The sequence below is a fragment of the Mirounga leonina genome, unplaced genomic scaffold (genome assembly GCF_011800145.1).
Source record: "Mirounga leonina isolate KUSES-001 unplaced genomic scaffold, KU_Mleo_1.0 Mir_151, whole genome shotgun sequence".
In the NCBI taxonomy this organism is placed as follows: Eukaryota; Metazoa; Chordata; class Mammalia; order Carnivora; family Phocidae; genus Mirounga; species Mirounga leonina.
In genome coordinates this window covers 31,456,960-31,475,209 of record NW_023270377.1, presented here as the reverse complement: position 1 = coordinate 31,475,209, position 18,250 = coordinate 31,456,960, and the positions used below count along the sequence as shown (strand labels likewise).

General features: G+C 35.6%; 1 protein-coding gene and 1 long non-coding RNA gene across 8 annotated transcripts in view; one reads left to right on the top strand and one right to left on the bottom strand.

The window, feature by feature from the left end:
- Nucleotides 1-18,250, top strand: part of ABI2 (abl interactor 2) — a 167,769-nt gene that overhangs the window by 68,717 nt on the left and 80,802 nt on the right. For all 7 annotated transcript variants that reach the window (XM_035007326.1, XM_035007328.1, XM_035007327.1 and 4 more), the window contains exons 2-3: nt 289-456; nt 11,896-12,072. In XM_035007326.1, the coding sequence (XP_034863217.1) occupies nt 289-456; nt 11,896-12,072 (345 nt within the window). The remainder of the gene's footprint in view (nt 1-288; nt 457-11,895; nt 12,073-18,250) is intronic.
- LOC118012124 overlaps nt 1-18,250 on the bottom strand; it is a 58,717-nt gene that overhangs the window by 22,946 nt on the left and 17,521 nt on the right. The window lies entirely within an intron of this gene.

Below are 18,250 nucleotides of genomic sequence, written 5' to 3'. Positions count from 1 at the left end.
TAGGATTTTATTTGCATCTATACGAAGAGGTACCTATTCAACATTAAAATATTAGTCAACTCAATCAGTAGTTGTTGGGTTTACATGATATTGGTAATTAACATTCAGAACCTTTTCAAATAGGGTGTGTAGATTCAGAAACAATGGTTGATGATGAGTAATTAACATTCAGAACCTTTTCAAATAGGGTGTGTAGATTCAGAAACAATGGTTTTGATGAGTATTTTTGTAGAGTAGATTGATAGAGTGGGTTATCTTTAAATTAATGATTTTTTTTTCCCCCCTCAGTCAGCAGATAAGCAGCGAGCTCTAGAAGAAACCAAAGCCTACACCACCCAGTCCTTAGCAAGTGTTGCCTATCTGATAAATACCTTGGCCAACAATGTTCTACAGATGCTGGATATTCAGGCATCCCAGCTACGAAGGATGGAATCTTCAATCAATCATATTTCACAAGTGAGACTACACTGTTTCTCTGTTTTGCCTATGAGGAACACTTTTTAAACACAAGCTATCTGTATAATGCTAGCAGCCTTTACTATGTGACTTAACTCACATGTATGATTTGGAAATACAAATTCAGTATCAGGTTGTTTTTGATTCTTTTTGTGGAGTGATTATCTGTGATTTTTACAGGGAAGGAGACTTTAATGGTTTCTATTAAAATTCAGTAGTCATATTTTCACTTCTTTAAAAATTTTTTTCTCTTGGTAGGATTTTTGTTTACCAGGATGGTACCGTACCTCAATAATGAAAAAAAATTTTTTTTTAAAGATTTTATTTATTTATTTGACAGAGACAGACACAGCGAAAGAGAGAGTAGAAGCAGGGGGGAGTGGGAGAGGGAGGAGCAGGCTTCCCGTGGAGCGGGGAGCCCGGTGTGGGGCTCGATCCCAGGACCCTGGGATCATGACCTGAGCCAAAGGCAGACGCTTAACGCCTGAGCCACCCAGGTGCCCCTCAATAATGAAAATATTAATCTAAGTGAACTTACAGAATTATCTTTTTATAAAACTTTAAAAAATTAATGTTACACTTTTTCCATTTTAAAAGCCATTCTCATAATATATAGAAAAAGAATAAAATGGAAAAGAAACCCTTTTTCTACTGTTCAAACTTTTTACCTTTACTACTTTGCTTTACTTTGTTCCAATACTTTTTTCTTATAAATAGTTTTTAAAATGTAGCTGTGATTATATTATGTATAGAATTTTGGATTTTAGTCTTTTAACTTACTATGATAACAGACATCTTCCCATGATGTTAAAAGCTCTTCATGAACATTTTCAATGGCTGCATAATGTTGCATGTGTATGTCATTGCTCTCATAACCATTTCTGTATTTTGGAGCCATTTAAATACTTCGGTGAAGGGACATCTGGGTGGCTCAGTCAGTTAAGCATCGGCCCTCAGCTCAGGTCATGATCCCAGAACCTGGGATCGAGTCCCACATCGGGCTCCCTGCTCAGCGAGGAGTCTGCTTCTCCCTCTGCCTGCTCTGCCTGCCGCTCTTCCTGCTTGTGCTCTTTCTCTCTCTGACAAATAAATAAATAAAAACCTTAAAAAAAAATTAAATAAATACTTCAGTGAAAAGCGAATTTGTAATTGCAAAATGAATTTTAAAAAACATTAAAAAGATAAAGGTTTTGATCTGTCTGCTTCTCTTTGTTGAGATCTTTGGAGCTTTTCTAGTTTAGCACTCTTGTTATTTGAGTAACTTGATGTAGTAGTAATTTTTTTTTTAATATTATTTATTTATTTGTCAGAGAGCACAAGCTGGGAGAGTGGCAGGCAGAGGGAGAAGTAGGCTCCCGATGTGGAACACAATCCCAGGACCCTAGGATCGTAACCTGAGCCGAAGGCAGATGCTTAACTGACTGAGCCACCCAGGCGTCCCTTGATGTAGTATTCAACACTCTTTTATACCTAGATGATTAGAACTCTTCTGGAATAAGAAGTTTTAAAATGTGCATTATAAAAAAGTGTACATTATATTTTCTTTTTGTTTATCTTAAGAGTTTAGGACTCTTCTGAAGTTGACTAATCTAACAATTATTCAAAGTCTGAACCTTAACTTATGTAATTAAATAAAATACAGTCCAGATAATCAAATCAGATATGGGAGGACTCACTTATATTTCTGTTGTTTGAGAGTTCATCAGATTAATTTAGAGGGATTTTGTGTTATTTAATACTAAATTTAATCCTAAATATGAATTTGCCATGGTAAGGTTTTCTTTATATCCCATATAAACTTCTTTTAAAAAATATTTTATTTGAGAGAGAGAGTCAGAGAGAGCATGAGATAGGGGAGGGTTAGAGGGAGAAGCAGGCTCCCCGCTGAGCCGAGACCGATGTGGGACTCAATCCCAGGACCCTGAGATCATAACCTGAGTGGAAGGCAGATGCTTAACCGCCTGAGTCACCCAGGCGCCCCTAAATTTTTTTTTTTTAAGTAGGCTCCATGCCCAGTGTGGAGCTCAATGTGGGGTTTTGAACTCATGACCCTGATCAAGACCCGACTGAGCCACCCAGGTGTTCCCCCCATATAAACTTCTCTAGACTTTGTATAATTTGCTGCTTTTATTGTATTGCTGTGTCTCTTAAAGTAAAAAAGGAAACCTGCAAAGAATTGGTGAGTTTTTGTTTTTTTTTTTTAATTGGTGAGTTTTAATGAATGAGAGGTAAATTTTATTCTGGAGAGACCCCTTAGAAGAAATAATGATGAAATGGATGAACTTGGTTTTCTATAGGAATGTTGACAAATTGCTAATCTGATAGAGAATTTTGAATTTACACTTGAAAGTCTTAAAATTTCTGCATATTTGAAGTCTTAGCAAAGGATCTAAAATAGAAGAAAAGTGCAAATGCAGAAGAAAAATTAATATATTAGGGTTCCTAAAGAAGATGAACAGCTTATTATTAGTTTGTAAGAGAGAGTAGGAAGATTGTGAAGGTAGAAGACAATAAGCAAATGACAGTGAAAGATAATCATCTATTTATTTATTTTTTTATTTTTTTTATTTTTTTAAAGATTTTATTTATTCATGAGAGATAGAGAGAGAGAGAGAGGCAGAGGGAGAAGCAGGCTCCCCGCGGAGCAGGGAGCCCGATGCGGGACTCGATCCCAGGACCCTGGGATCATGACCTGAGCTGAAGGCAAACGCTTAACCGACTGAGCCACCCAGGCGTCCCAATCATCTATTTTTTTAAAGTAATCACCCATACCCAGTGTGGGGCGCAATTGAACTCATGACCCCGAGATCAAGAGTCAGATGCTCTACTGACTGAGCCAGCCATGTTCCCTAATAATTATGTTTTTTGATTAGAATTCTGTACTACTTTGGTAGAGAAGAGTAGCAGTCTTGAGGAGGAAAGTGAGTAAGTCTACCCTAAGTTGTAATTATATGTATTAGTTAATGAGAACACTTTATTTTTGAGTAGCATATAAATCTACATGTAATTAATAGGTCTAATTAATGCTGTCTTTTAAAGTATTTTAATGAAATAAGTGAAAAATGGGAGAGGTGAATGGATAGAGATTTAGTAGGTCAGAAATAACAGGGGCTTGAGTCAGAGCCCTGAATATGTTGAATCTTCTTTTTAAAAATTATTTATTTATTTATTTATTTAATTTTTATTTGTTTTGAATCATCTTCATTTGAAGTTGAACAATCCCTGGATGGGTGAGGGATCTGCAGCTGTCCAACACCTGTTAAGTCTATACAAAATAGTATGTTGGGTGAGAGGTTGAATAGGAGAAATGGGGTGATGAAGGCTATATCTAAGAAATCAGTAATTTTTAAAAAAATTACATATTTTTTTATCATTTGCTTTAAGGATTGAAATATTTTTCAATTATGTTTAATGTACAGGTAGAGTCCTTTGTTTTGAAAGTCAATTGAACCTCCAAACTTTTATACTTTCTAAACTGAAAGATTATAGTATGTGAAAATATTTTCTGTTTACAAGACAAATACTCAGTAAATACTCTAAATACAAGGATTGGCAAGCTTTTTCTGTAAAGGGCCAGATAGTCAATATTTTAGGCTTTGTGGGCCAGATATGGGGTATCAGTCTCATTCTTCTCTCTGTATGTTTTTAAACAACTAATTAAAAATGTAAAAAACTATTTTTAGCTTGTAGATGATATAAAAGCAGTCTGCAGGCCAGATTTGGCATGTAAGCTGTAGTTTGCAAGCCCTTGTTCTAAAATACTGTTTTTTCCAAATGTTTGGTACTTATATTTTTTATTATTCTTATGCTTCATTAAAAATATTATGTTTTTAGAGGGAGCCGGGACGTTCTCACAATACCTTGAGACTAGATTTTTTTTTTTTCCCCCAATTTGAGCAAAAATATTAGGTTCTAAGAATTTAGAGAGACGATTGGGTTGAAGAAGCAAAGAAATGGAGGTTCAGTCAGGTCAAAGACAAGATCACATGTTTGTTGGAATGGTAGTAGGTATCAAGAGTTGTTTTGTAAAGGTTGTCTGGTAGAGTGGTTGAGGACTAGGAGATATGAGATTCTGAGGTATCTGATTTCTTTCCTTATCAATATCTTTTTCCTGTCTCCTGGGTCAAAACCTTATCACTTTTCAGCTTCCTGTGTTCTAGCTATTTTTCCATAGGTTTGGGAGTGGGGAGGGTCAGGGGTCTAGGTTTTACTTTGGTTCTTCTGCTGACTTGCCTGATATTTTACCTACTTGAACTTCAGTTTTCTCGTTTGTAAAATGGTAGGACTGATTAGATGATTTCTGAGCTATCTTCCATTTTGAATTATTTTTTCTTTTGAGATTCTCACAAATGAACTTGATTTATATTTGCTTTTTTTCTTTCTATTCTGCTGGCTTTGCTATTCACCTCAATCTGTGCCCCACCTACCTCAACCTTCTATCACTCTGATGTAACAACTATTTTCTTTTTTTTAATCAAAAAATTTTTAAAGATTTTATTTTATTTATTTTTTTACTGTATATTTATTTTATTTTATTTTTTTATTCTTATGTTAATCCCCATACATTACATCATTAGTTTTAGATGAAGTGTTCCATGATTCATTGTTTGTGCGTAACACCCAGTGCTCCATGCAAAATGTGCCCTCCTCAATACCCACCACCAGGCTAACCCATCCTCCCACCCCCCTCCCCGTAACAACTATTTTCTAATTAGAATCTGAGGATGGGAATTCCATTGACTCTACCAATTATGTATCATGAAGATGTATCAGGAACATACATAGTTGTGTTGTGTTCAACACAACAGAGTAGTAACTCCTCCTCTAAATGTCAAAGGTTTTGAAAAACAGGATAGAATTGATTATGAATATTTAGTATCAGACTTTTTTTTGTAGTAAATGGATAATATGGCATTAAGTAGTGTACTAATTTATACCACACTCACCATCAGGAGTATTAGGATAGGTTCTTGATATGGATTACCTTAGGTATTTTAAGGATCACAATTTTATTATTTTTTAAGATTTTTATTTTTAAGTAATCTATTATACCCATTGTGGGGCTCGCACTTAGAACCCTGAGATCATGCTCCACTGAGTGAGCCAGCCAGGTGCCCCAAGGATGGCAGATTTGTTATTTTTTTAAGATTTATTTTATTTTTTAAATAAATGATTCTAATACTTTCTTCTTCAAGATTTTTTTTTTTAAAGATTTTTATCCATTTATTTGACAGAGAGAGAGTGAGAGAACCGAAGTAGGGGAAGTGGCAGAGGGAGAAGAAGAAGCAGGCTCCTCGCTGAGCAGGGAGCCTGACATAGGGCTCAATCCCAGGACTCTGGGACCATGACCTGAGCCGAAGGCAGATGCTTAACCGACTGAGCCACCCAGATGCCCCCAAAATTCAATTTTAAATTAAGGAACTCCTACTAAAGGCTATCAATATGTAATTATGCATAGAAAGTAGGATTTATACAGTTCTTAACTTATGTATAGTTTATATCATTTTATTAAAAAATGAATAACTGAAAATTACCATTTAGTAGTAACTAATTTGTTTTATGGAAGATGAATAATTTAAAGCATATTTGTCATTTAAATAAGTAAATGCTTATTTGAAACATTAACTTACTAATAAAAAAATGGAGACATACTTGAAAACATCCGACTTAGTTGAGTTAATCCACTGTAGCTATTTGCAGATGTTTTCCCACAGAGATAGATGGTCAGCTGCCTGAGGTAGTGCTGTGCAGTACAGTCAACTCTCGATTATCTGTGTTCATGGGACACAACAGTGCATGGATAATCCTAAAACGAAGTACTTTATACGGTACCTTCTTGATATCTGTTGTGGCCTGTGTATGTGCTTGGATGCATGAAGGAGATGTGAGAATGGGTCTCAGGCTTGCAAGGGAGCTGGGAGCCAGTATGACTATCTCAAGGTGATAGGTGTTTTAGAGGCCTTGGGTTTGGCACTGCATAGCTGAGGTGTCATGGGGGGAGCCTGCAGCATGTGAGATCAGACTTGGCAGTCGCAATGAGAAGAATAGAGAAACAAATTGATAAGGATCTGTTAATAAGAGTAGTCCACACAGTTCCAGTGATACGACTTGGTGTGTTTTTGGTTAACAGGTAGCAAAAAACAATGGTGTTTATTAGAAGTGTACTTGCATTAGTTTCGGTAGTCTTTGCTTTTCAAACACATTTTTTTTTTTAAAGATTTTATATATTTATTCATGAGAGATAGAGAGAGAGAGGCAGAGGGAGAAGCAGGCTCCCCGTGGAGCAGGGAGCCCAATGCGGGACTCAATCCCAGGACCCTGGGATCATGACCTGAGCCGAAGGCAGACGCTCAACCGACTGAGCCACCCAGGCGTCCCTCAAACACATTTTTTACTTGCCACAGATAAGTGCTATTATTGAGACCTTTACTAAATAAGAATAAATTTATTGTCATGTAACTAGTTACTTCAGAAATCCAGGACAAATTTAGAATACTTTTTACTTACTCTTAAAATTATTCCTAAATATCAATGTTGAACTTGTACTTCCAAAATTTAACTTCAATGCATTCTAGTTTTGTAATGTCAAAGAATATTATGAAGGCAAATGCAGTGGTGATTAGTGAAAGCTATGAATTTAAGAAAAACAGAGTAGCCATATTTTTTAATTAAAAACTTCATAGGAGCTTTACAAAAATTCTTTTAAAACTGACAGTTGGCTGTGAGTTGATGAGTGCTGAAGCTGGATGTTAGGTATATATAGAGAGGGGAGTGTTCATTCTATTACTCTGTCTAGTTTGAATATGATTTTCCCCAAAGGAAAGCTTTGAAAATTTGAAGTGGGTGATTGCTGAAAATTTCAGAATGTTGTGGACCAAATTTTCTCCTCCTTTGTTCTCTGTTGTTATTCAGACGCCAAATAAAACCATAGCTATTTTCTGAATATATATTTGATTTTTGTTCACAAGAACTCCTACAGTTCAACCTAGTATGGTAGTAGGATGGCAAGAATACAAATCATGCTCTTTGATTTTCTTACCATTTATTACTTTTTTTATTGTAGATGTTTTTAAAAAGCTAACAACACCAAATATCTGTACTTAGCCAGTCACTAGAGACATTAATCTCTTAAGTCAGCTCTTGTAACAAGTTTGGAAACAATTGGTATTTGAGAGTGCATAATGTAAGGACAGGTGATTTGTCTTTCCTCTACATCATTGGTTCTCAAGCAGGGAGTTATTCCCCCCACGGGGACATTTGGCAATGTCAGACATTTTTGGTTATCACAACTTGGTTTGGAGGAGTGCTACAGGTCTACTGGGATACTTCTTCACATCATACAATACTCAGGACAGCCTCCCACAACAAAAAATTATCAAAATGTCAAGAGTGTTGCTGTTGAGAAACCCTGCTCTAGTTTTTCTAAGATGTAGGAATTCTTTTAGAGTAGACAACTAGGAATATATAACCAAACTAAATTCTTTTGATTTTCCATGGATGTATGCTGTTAAGAATTACGTTTTAAACATGCCTTCAGTTTTTACTGAGAATTAATATAAGAAGCAACATTTTTCTCTTCAAAATTCCTCCAACCAATTCCTTTTAAAGTTTAGTGCTGGGAAAATTGTCCTTCCTGATGAAGGGATATGTTTTCTTGTAACTCATTGTTTGCACTTTGCCTTCCCTCCCAAGAAGCTGTAAGAGCCCAGAGATCTTTTCCTTTGCTATATTGGTTTTTGTTTTATCCTTAGTGTAATGATCTGCGGGTTTGGGCTGTTTGTGTGCTTATAAAGTGAACAAAAAAGTAGTATGTAAGTGCCTCCAGTCCCCAGGCTTGATCGGATGTTTTCAGTGCTTTTTAAAAAAAGTCTCAATTTTTTCAGACAGTTAAAAAATATGTGCTTATTATAAAATGTAACCGTATATTAATGCAGATATGGAAAGTTGCTTCCCCATTTTTATTCTCTGGAAATTTATTAATATTTTCACCACAAAAATTTGAAATTGAATTTTAATTTGCAGTAAACTTAGAATTCTACTATGGGTGGTTGGGTTTGCATTCTTATGGTTTTTTTTTTTTTTTTTTAAGATTTTATTTATTTATTTGTCAGAGAGAACACATGCAGAGGGAGAAGCAGGCTCCCTGTTGAGCAGGGAGCCTGAGAGCCTAATGTGGGACTCAATCCCAGGACCCTGGGATCATGACCTGAGCCAAAGGCAGACGCTTAACCAACTGAGCCACCTAGGCGTCCCTTACAGTTTCATTTTTGAATAGGATAATTACATTTCTAAAAACTGGAATAGAAACAATGTCTCAAGAAGATTACATTCTCTGATAATTTTTCTCTTATTGATATGGTGAAGACCAGTTATAAAAAATAGGTATCCAAAAAAGTACCGTATTTTCTTTGGTTTTTGTTTATTTTGAAGCATAGTTAATACATATGAAATCTTCCTAGCCCATATTTTGAATGATTCAGGATGACTCATAAAAAATTATTCAAAATGAGATTTTTATTTCTCTGAAGTTTTAAATACCAACATTATCACTAATATATAAATTTCTTTTTTTCTGTTACAGTAGCTCTCCCAAGTAGAAAGGAAAGCAGATTTTGTAATTTTTTTTTTTAAAGATTTTATTTATTTATTTGAGACAGAGAGAATGAGAGACAGAGAGCATGAGAGGGAGGAGGGTCAGAGGGAGAAGCAGACTCCCCGCTGAGCAGGGAGCCCGATGCGGGACTCCATCCCGGGACTCCAGGATCATGACCTGAGCCGAAGGTAGTGGCTTAACCAACTGAGCCACCCAGGCGCTCAGATTTTGTAATTTTTTACTTAACATGCTCAGAAAAAGCTCAAAGATTATTTTTGCCTTAAAAAGAAATATTTAAAATGATAAGGTTACTACCTTGGCCAGTCTTTCATTTGATGCTTCATTTAGATACTAGTTGTGAAGTTTATGGATACTGTTGCTTTTAAAATCTTTTGGTTGAAATAGGAGGCTTTGAATTTGTTTCAAGTTCCCTTCGTACCTTGAGTAGTTTAGAGGAATAATCAGCTTTCAGATTTCTTTCTTTCTTTTTTTTTTTTTTTTAAGATTTTATTTATTTGAGACAGAGAGAATGAGAGAGAGAGAGCACATGAGAGGGGGGAGGGTCAGAGGGAGAAGCAGGCTCCCTGCCGAGCAGGGAGCCCGATGCGGGACTCGATCCAGGGACTCCAGGATCATGACCTGAGCCGAAAGCAGTCGCTTAACCAACTAAACCACCCAGGCGCCCATTCTTTCTTTTTTTTTTTTTAAATTTTATTTATTTATTTATTTATTATTTATTTATTTTTTTAGTATTTATTTGACAGAGAGAGAGACAGCGAGAGAGGGAACAAGCAGGGGGAGTAGGAGAGGGAGAAGCAGGCCTCCTGTGGAGCAGGGAGCCCGATGCGGGGCTCTATCCCAGGACCCTGGGATCATGACCCGAGCCGAAGGCAGACGCCTAACAAGTGAGCCTCCCAGGCGCCCCCCCCCTTTTTTTTTTTCAGATTTTATTTGTTTATTTGAGAGAGAGGAGAGAGGGAGAGTGAGAGGGAGAAGCAGACTCCCCACCGAGCAGAGAGCCTGAAGTGGGACTTGATCCCAGGACCCTGAGATCATGACTTGAAGCAAAGGCAGATGCTTAACCGACTGAGCCACCCAGGCACCCCCGCTTTCAGATTTCTTAAAGTGATATTTAATACTGTCATAATGGTTATCATCTTTTCTTTTCATTTCTATGTTATTACCTGGTTCCATTTTCAGAGAGGGGAAAGTGAAGTAGGACTGGGGAGGAATTAGTGTCTGTTAATTGCTGCTTGTGCTAGGAATGGTGTGAGAGATATGAACAATTTTAGTGAGGTTTTTTCCAACTTTTTTGACTGCAACGCACAGTAAAAAATGTATTTTACATTGCATCCAGTACACCATTTCTTTATATCTTTATATAACAAATAAATGTTACAGGAAAAAATACTATATGTATATACAGTCTAGTATTTCTGTTCTTTTTCATTTAAAATCATTGCTCTTTACATTCCACTAAATTACAACCTGCTCTTTGAAAAATGCTGTTTAAATGTATTAGCTATCTGTGTTTGTGCAGAAATTCACCATCTTTTAGCAAATAGAAGACTGAGTAAAAACATATTTATCCTATGTGAACATTTAACAAATAGGATAAATTAATGAAGTATTTTGTAAGTATTTGTCATGATAAAATATAAGCAAACTTAAGGTTTTTTTTTGTAAAAAGATGACTGTTTTTATATATATGTATATATTTTTAAAGATTTTATTTATTTGACAAAGAGAGACACAGTGAGAGAGGGAACACAAGCAGGGGGAGTGGGAGAGGGAGAAGCAGGCTTACCCACGGAGCAGGGAGCCCGATGGGGGGCTCAATCATAGGACCCTGGGATCATGACCTGAGCCAAAGGCAGATGCTTAATGACTGAGCTACCCAGGCACCCCGACTATTTTTATATTTTTATATTTATATTTTGTATTTATAATTTAGGCCTCTCTCTCCTTTTTTTTTTGTAAATAAAAAGGCATTTGAACACCAATGGAAATTATACTAACAGGTTATTTTAAAATGTAACCAAATTTATACCTGGGGCTTTCTTTATCATTATGTTAGTTTAAATATTAATGGATGGGAAAAAATTAGCATTCTTTAACCCAAGGGTTGGCACACTTCTGTAAAGGCCCAGCTAAGAAATATTTTAGGTTTTGCAGGCTATGCAGTCTTTGTTTTAACTACTCATCTCTGCCCTTGTAGTGTGAAAATATGTAACAAGTAGAATAGCTGTGGTCCAATAAAATTTTATTTATAGAAACTGAAATTTGAAGTCTGTCTAATTTTCACATGTCATGACATTATTTTTCTTCTGCCTTTTTTTTTCTTTCTTTTTTTAAAAGATTTTTTATTTTATTTATTTGAGAGAGAGAGAATGAGAGAGAGCACATGAGAGGGGTGAGGGTCAGAGGGAGAAGCAGACTCCCTGCTGAGCAGGGAGCCCGATGCGGGACTCGATCCAGGGATTCCAGGATCATGACCTGAGCCAAAGGCAGTCACTTAACCAACTGAGCCACCCAGGCGCCCCTTTTCTTCTGACTTTTAAAAACCATTAAAACATGTAAACACTACTCCTGGGTTGTAAAAAACAAAACAAAAAACCACTTCAGGTTGTTAAAAACAGGTTGTGGGCCAGATTTGGTCTGCCAGCCATGATTTGCCAACCCTTGTTTTAGCCTAAGAATGGAGAAAGCCAGTAGGTCCAAAAAGGACAAAATTTAGCAGTTGGGGTTAAGTATATGAATAATGATGTTAAATCTATGAGCATTTATATTTTGATTTTTCTGGGCAATAGAGCTATACATTTTTATGTTGTGTTTATATTTTGCAGACCGTTGATATTCATAAAGAGAAAGTTGCAAGAAGAGAGATCGGTATTTTGACTACCAATAAAAACACTTCAAGGACACATAAGATTATTGCTCCAGCCAATCTTGAACGACCAGTTCGTTATATTAGAAAACCTATTGACTATACAATTCTAGATGATATTGGACACGGAGTAAAGGTAAGTATAATTTTTGTCAACCTTTTAAAAACAATAGTCCATGATGGAACTAACTCTTTAGAAAATTAAGCTTTTGTCTTTTCTTTCCTGGAGGCCCAAGTTTTGGCCCAGTTGTGGTTCTGAAGATTCCTTGCTGCTATAACTATTTTATCCTTCTTGCTGCTTCTTAGTGCTGTGTTTTCAGGTTTTAAACAGCCATCTTTAAATGAATTGCGTTTACTTAACCAGTTATGAGACTACCTCATATAGATCGGGCAAATAAGTGTGGTCTAATTTTTCTAATCTTTTAATGATTTAATATGACTGATTAAAAAATTACTCAGCATGTTCTTAAAGTATCTACCTTATCTCAAACATTTATCAACAAAGCTTTCGCATTTTCAGAAGGAACATGTATAAACAATCATGTGCTTTGAAACGTTCTAAAATAATTTTAACATTTTGGGTGAGAATAGTGTAGATAAAGGTAATATGTGAATTAATATTTCCACTGCTTTTGAGTATGTAGCCATTATATATTTTGGCTATTTTTTTTTAATGTATTAGAGTGTCTGCTGTATATGTGTAGTGCCATGATCAAAACTGAGGTGCATATAAATTTCATTTACATTGGTATTTATACTTAAACTATTTGGAGCTTCCTCTAAGTATTAAGTTACTTAAAGCTTTCATCTTAATCAGTGATTTGAAAGGCAATGACTTATCAAATGTGACTTAGAATAAATATTTACATACGTGAGAAACTATAGTTTATACAGTTGATGTATGTCTATATAAGCAAATTTAAACTAAAAAAAATACCCTACTACTATGGCTAGAAATCAGTTAAATGTAAATTTAATGTAGATCTAGGTAAAAGAAAACATACAGTGTAAACTTTAAAAAAATTTTTTTCTTAGAATTTTGATATAAGCACTATTTGCAATTTGATATTTAATTTTATAAAATATTTAAAATTTTATAATTTTGAGATTTATTCAAGGCTAATAACTGCTAATAGAAAATTTTAGGGTAATGCCAGAATCTAATTACAAAAGGCACTAAGAGTATAAAACATAATATTTGTGCTTGTCCACTTATATAATAAACACATGATTTCCTTCCCACTCCAATTCTTTCTTAATTCAAGTAAAGGGTTGTTCTTTTGGGACTCTGTAGTCTTTCTTGTTATTTGGACTTTTAGTGTTTAGGGGTCACTATTTGAAGAAATTTTTAATAAAGTTAAGTTTTTGAATAAAACAATGTCATATAATTTCATCAAAAAAACCCTCCTGTTCATGACACATTCTGCTTTGACCACTCTTTCTATGATCTACTGAAACATTATTTTTTAATGCTGAATGCTTAACTTGTTTTTTCTTTGTTTTTTCCTTTCTCTTCACATCCTGAAGTTCCAACTAACCTTTCAATGCTTTTTTTCCTTACCTCTTTTATTTGCTCCATTTATGCATTAAGTGGTTGCTTAGATTTAAGGTAAGAGATTCCAGGGCTGGATTTCCATTCTTTGTTCTTATGTAGAATATTGCATATGGGGAGTGAAGAGATATTTGGCACTTGGCCTTCTAAAATCAACAAATAATTCCTCTTTTTAATTTTTAAAAATTTTTGTCATGCAACTCTGTGGTGTGTCTTCATGTTCTGTGAGGGCAGATTTTTTGTCTGTTTTGTTCACCACCCTGTCCTGTGTGCCTAAAACAGTGCCTGATGCATACATTAGGTGCTTAATAAATGTTTTTGAATAAATGCTTATTTTGCAATGTTAATATATTTTGTGAAACTAAAATATAAGTTACCCTATCATAAAATGTCATTATGAAGTAAAATTAGGTGGACTTTTGTAAATGTAGAATTTATTTTATGGATTGGAGGGCCAATTAATGTGCTTTATTTAACCCTCCCCCTGTGTAATAGCCTTTTTATTCTATAAATGGTGTGCTTTATTATACACCTTGTGGCCGGTATGTCATTATCTCTTGACTCTTATTCAATGTAAAGAAATTGAGAAGTGGAAAATACTCAGTGTTACAGTTTTTTTTTAAGTTGCAGTATCATGTATTTTGCAAAAAGCAAAATTAGTTTCTCTTTTCCAAATTGCTATATAAGATATATATTTCAATATAAACTCACTCTAAGCGTTTTACTAGCTGAATATTAATTATATCAAAACATCAGAAGTTCATGAGTGTTTAACAAAATACACATTAAGAATTAGAGAAATATTTGTTTTAGTAACACTTTAGGGTTTGTTTTTTCACATTTTAGTATTTTGGAGAATTAATGGTAAAAGACATTCAGGTGTATTCAAGAAGCATTTAAATAGAAGGTTGCTAAAATTATTTCACCAAACTGAGCATGTATTTCCTTTTTGTTCTTATTTTCTTAGCTGAACTTTATAATTTCTTTTCAAATACATTTTCTTTCCAAAGCCCTGTTATTTGCCATGTCTTCAGTATAGAAAGTGGTAACAAGAGGATAACTGAGATCTGAATCATTAGCTACTAATACTAACCATGGCCACAGACATTTCAACAGATCCTGGTAGAGAGATATGACTAGAGGAGTCAAGCAAATAAACTTGTTACTGAGTAGAATGTTGGGTCCAAGCCCTCAGTCTTGGTGAGTGGGGCATGTGGAATTGTGAGGATATTCCTTCTGCATTAAATACAAAGAACTAGACCCAAAGCAGTGGGTGACTACCTTGGCTGTTTTCCTGTAAATACTATATTCAAATTTTAGCTATTGATGTGTTTTCTCCAATGTGATAAAAGTGCACAGAAAGATTACCTGAAGGAAAAACACAGAAATGGACCAATTCTTTTCCCCTTAATTTAAGTTTAGACCAGCTTGCTTAAGCTACTATCCCATGATATTTCCTCCGAACTCTACTATGATTCCTTCTTGACCTTCCTGGATTCAGGATCTGTTCCAGGTGGGAGATAGACCAAAATGAGTAGGAAATGAGAGAAGTCCCTAGAAAGCAAGAAAATATCACACTTGTATTAGATTCCTTAACGTCTTTGCTGTGTGTACCAGAAAGCTTCACTCGTGAGTACTGTGGCTCTATGTAGGTGTTTCTGCAATATCTGGGTAGAGTAGCCTGGTAAGAAGAGTACCCTGAATTCATCCTAGAAGCTAGAATGCACCAGTGCTCTGTCTTTTCTTTCTTCCTGTCCTCCTTGTGAATGTCTGTCTTCTCTGTAAACTTAGCACATGGTTAATAATTTTAAGTGAACCAAAACAAAGTAGAGTGAAAAAAATGTTCAGCGTAGAGGGCCTGGGTGGCTCAGTCATTAAGCTTCTGCCTTCGGCTCAGGTCATGATCCCAGGGTCCTGGGATCGAGCCCCGCATCAGGCTCCCTGCTGGGCGGGAAGCATGCTTCTCCCTCTCCCACTCCCCCTGCTTGTGTTCCTGCTCTCGCTATCTCTGTCTATCTCAGATAAATAAATAAAATCTTAAAAAAAATGTTCATGTAACAAATTATTTCTCTTTTGATTCTGGTATTGAAACATGAGTGGTTTTGGAAGGGTTATTAATGGAATAATTTAATACATTAAAGTAGAAAATAGAATTAAAGAGGAAATGTTATAGTTGGAAGGGACTGCAGATAGTAAACTAGTGCAGTGGTTTCCAACTGATCTTGGAGACCTGTGGATTATATCAAGGGCCCTAGAGGTCTCCTGATGTTTGTTGGTAGGATTATCTGCTACTTTGATTTCCTCAGTTCTCTATGAACTCTGTGTTTACTCTTGTTGCTGTCAGACTTTTGATGCCTCTCAGGCAGACTCTAAACAAAGATCACACTTTGAGGCCATACACATGGGATTTGACTTAGAAGAATCCTCCATACCAGAAGTTGAATTTTTAACATTTTCTATAGCATGTTCTCATAGTGGTTCATGGTCCTTTTCATCTGAAATTTAGGTTATTTTTTTCTTTAGTTGACTGGGGAGAACAAGTTGTAGAGTTTAATTCATCAGAACTTTGAAAACAATGTGGTGATATTTTTACAACAAAAGACATAAAAAGCTAAAGGGTGGAATGCCATATTGGAAGGGTTTTCATATGTACCTGAGGCCATAGAAAATTGGAATTTACCTTGAACTGGGATACCTTTATTTGAAATGGATTTTTCTTTTGAAAGCAGTGAAGTTGTCCCTCATGAAGCTAAGCTTTAGTACTTTTTAAATAAATATATTAGTTTAATAAAAAACAGTAAGGACTACTGATCTGTTAGTGTAGTATGTATTTCAGGTGAATATGTTGTGCAAGCAGATTCTAAATAATTAATGAGGAGGGGTTAAGGATTTGTTTTACAACTAACACATTAAGAATATAACACTTTTGAAAATTTTGCTTGGGATCTTTAAGATCCTTAACTTAACCCTGTGTAAAAAATGGCTTTAGTTTTTTACTTGAGTGTATTCTTTAACAGTGTTTGTCATTCTCTACAGAAGGATGATAAATTGCTTCTCATATTTCCAGCTTTCACATGCAGCTGAGGGTTCACTCTTGAGCATTTATCTGACACATTATTTGGAGGAAAAACTCCAAAGCAGCAACCCTTGGGAGACCCATCTGGTTTTGCCTATTCCAATCTTAAGCCACCAATTCTATTTTGGCAAAGGCCGGTTGTCACAAAGTATTTTTAAAATCAAACAAATTTGCTCATCTTTATTCCTCTTGTCCTTCTTTCTTTACCTCTCTTCCCCCTTATTCCTACTCTTTTATTCCCTTATATCTGTATTGGATTATTTCAGGACTCTTAGTACCTTAGGCTTTTTGTCTTCCTCTTACTAAAAATTTTACCCCTTCTGAATTCATAGTCGAACTCCAGATTACAGCTTTGATTTCCCTCAAAAGATCTGCTGGTCCTTTTCCTCTTAGCCCTGGGAATTGAAGTAGGAACATATATCCCCTGAGGAGAGGGATAGAGCCTCTAGGAAGCCCAAGAATTATGTCCTGGATGGGACTATGGGAAATAATACTGGACAGTGAATGAAGGCCCAGAGGTGCCTGACCACAGCTTCTGCCCATCCTCACTATTCCACATCCAGATACAGACTATACATAGTCCTCTCCTCTCTGTGTAGTGAAATCCTGCTTTTTTTTTTTTTTTTTAAACAACAGTCCAGCTTAGATTTTTCTCTAAACCTTTCTGTAGTTTTTCCTTCTCATATTGATACTTCTTTTTTGGAGATTTCTATATAATTTGTAGACATTCCTTTTTGCTTAAAACATAGGAGTCTTATTCCAAAATGCTATAAGTTCCTTAAAAGCAGACGAATCATTTTATAGGCCTTTGTGTCCCGTTCCACCCCCAACAAATGTCTCCCTTAGTTTTCATATTTCTTTACCCTTGTACCTAGTAGTCTGGTAGGTGATAAGTGGTTGATAAATGAGGGATATACCACAGATACCATTTTAGAACGTGTCTGCCACTATTTTATCATAGCAGGTCATATGTCAGTGGGAGATTTCTTCATAGCAGAAGTGATGTCCTTTGTGAACTAGAGATACCTGGCCAGCCAGCTTTATAAAAAATACTGAAGTTCACAGGGTACTAGAAAGCACTGAGTTTTCTGATGAACATTATATTATGATATATCAAGGTTCAAGGAGGTATTGAATGTACCAAAAAAGCATGGAGCAAGAAAGGTAGGAGCATTGTAGAAAAAATATTAAGGCATAAGAATGGGCCTGATGCTTGGTGCTAGTTGTAGAGATCTCCAAAGCCTCAGAAATAGGACCACTCTTTGAACATAAAGGAACTTTTCTACCTCCAGTTTTATCTGCATTCCTTAGTCACAGGCTAGTGGCAAAGTATTTGAGCTTTATCACTTAAATGAAATATTTCTTCTGCTTTGAGGGTTTTTTTTTTTTTTTGGTAGGAAAAGAAGCGGGGGGGATGTTTCCTACTGTTCCTCCTTATACTTAATACCTGCTTTACTTAGCTCTCAATAATGACTTTCCCCTTTATGGAAACAAAAAATACCCACATAATTGAATGATTGTTGCAGTCAGCCACCAAACTTCATTCTGATTCCCAAATAAAACTTTGGAAAGTATGATGAGCAATCCCACTGATGGTTCAGGACCATTAACTACATGTTAATGTATGATGATAGTTCGGTTTATGTTTACAATTTGTTTAAAGTTTCATGTGGAATTGCTGTTATT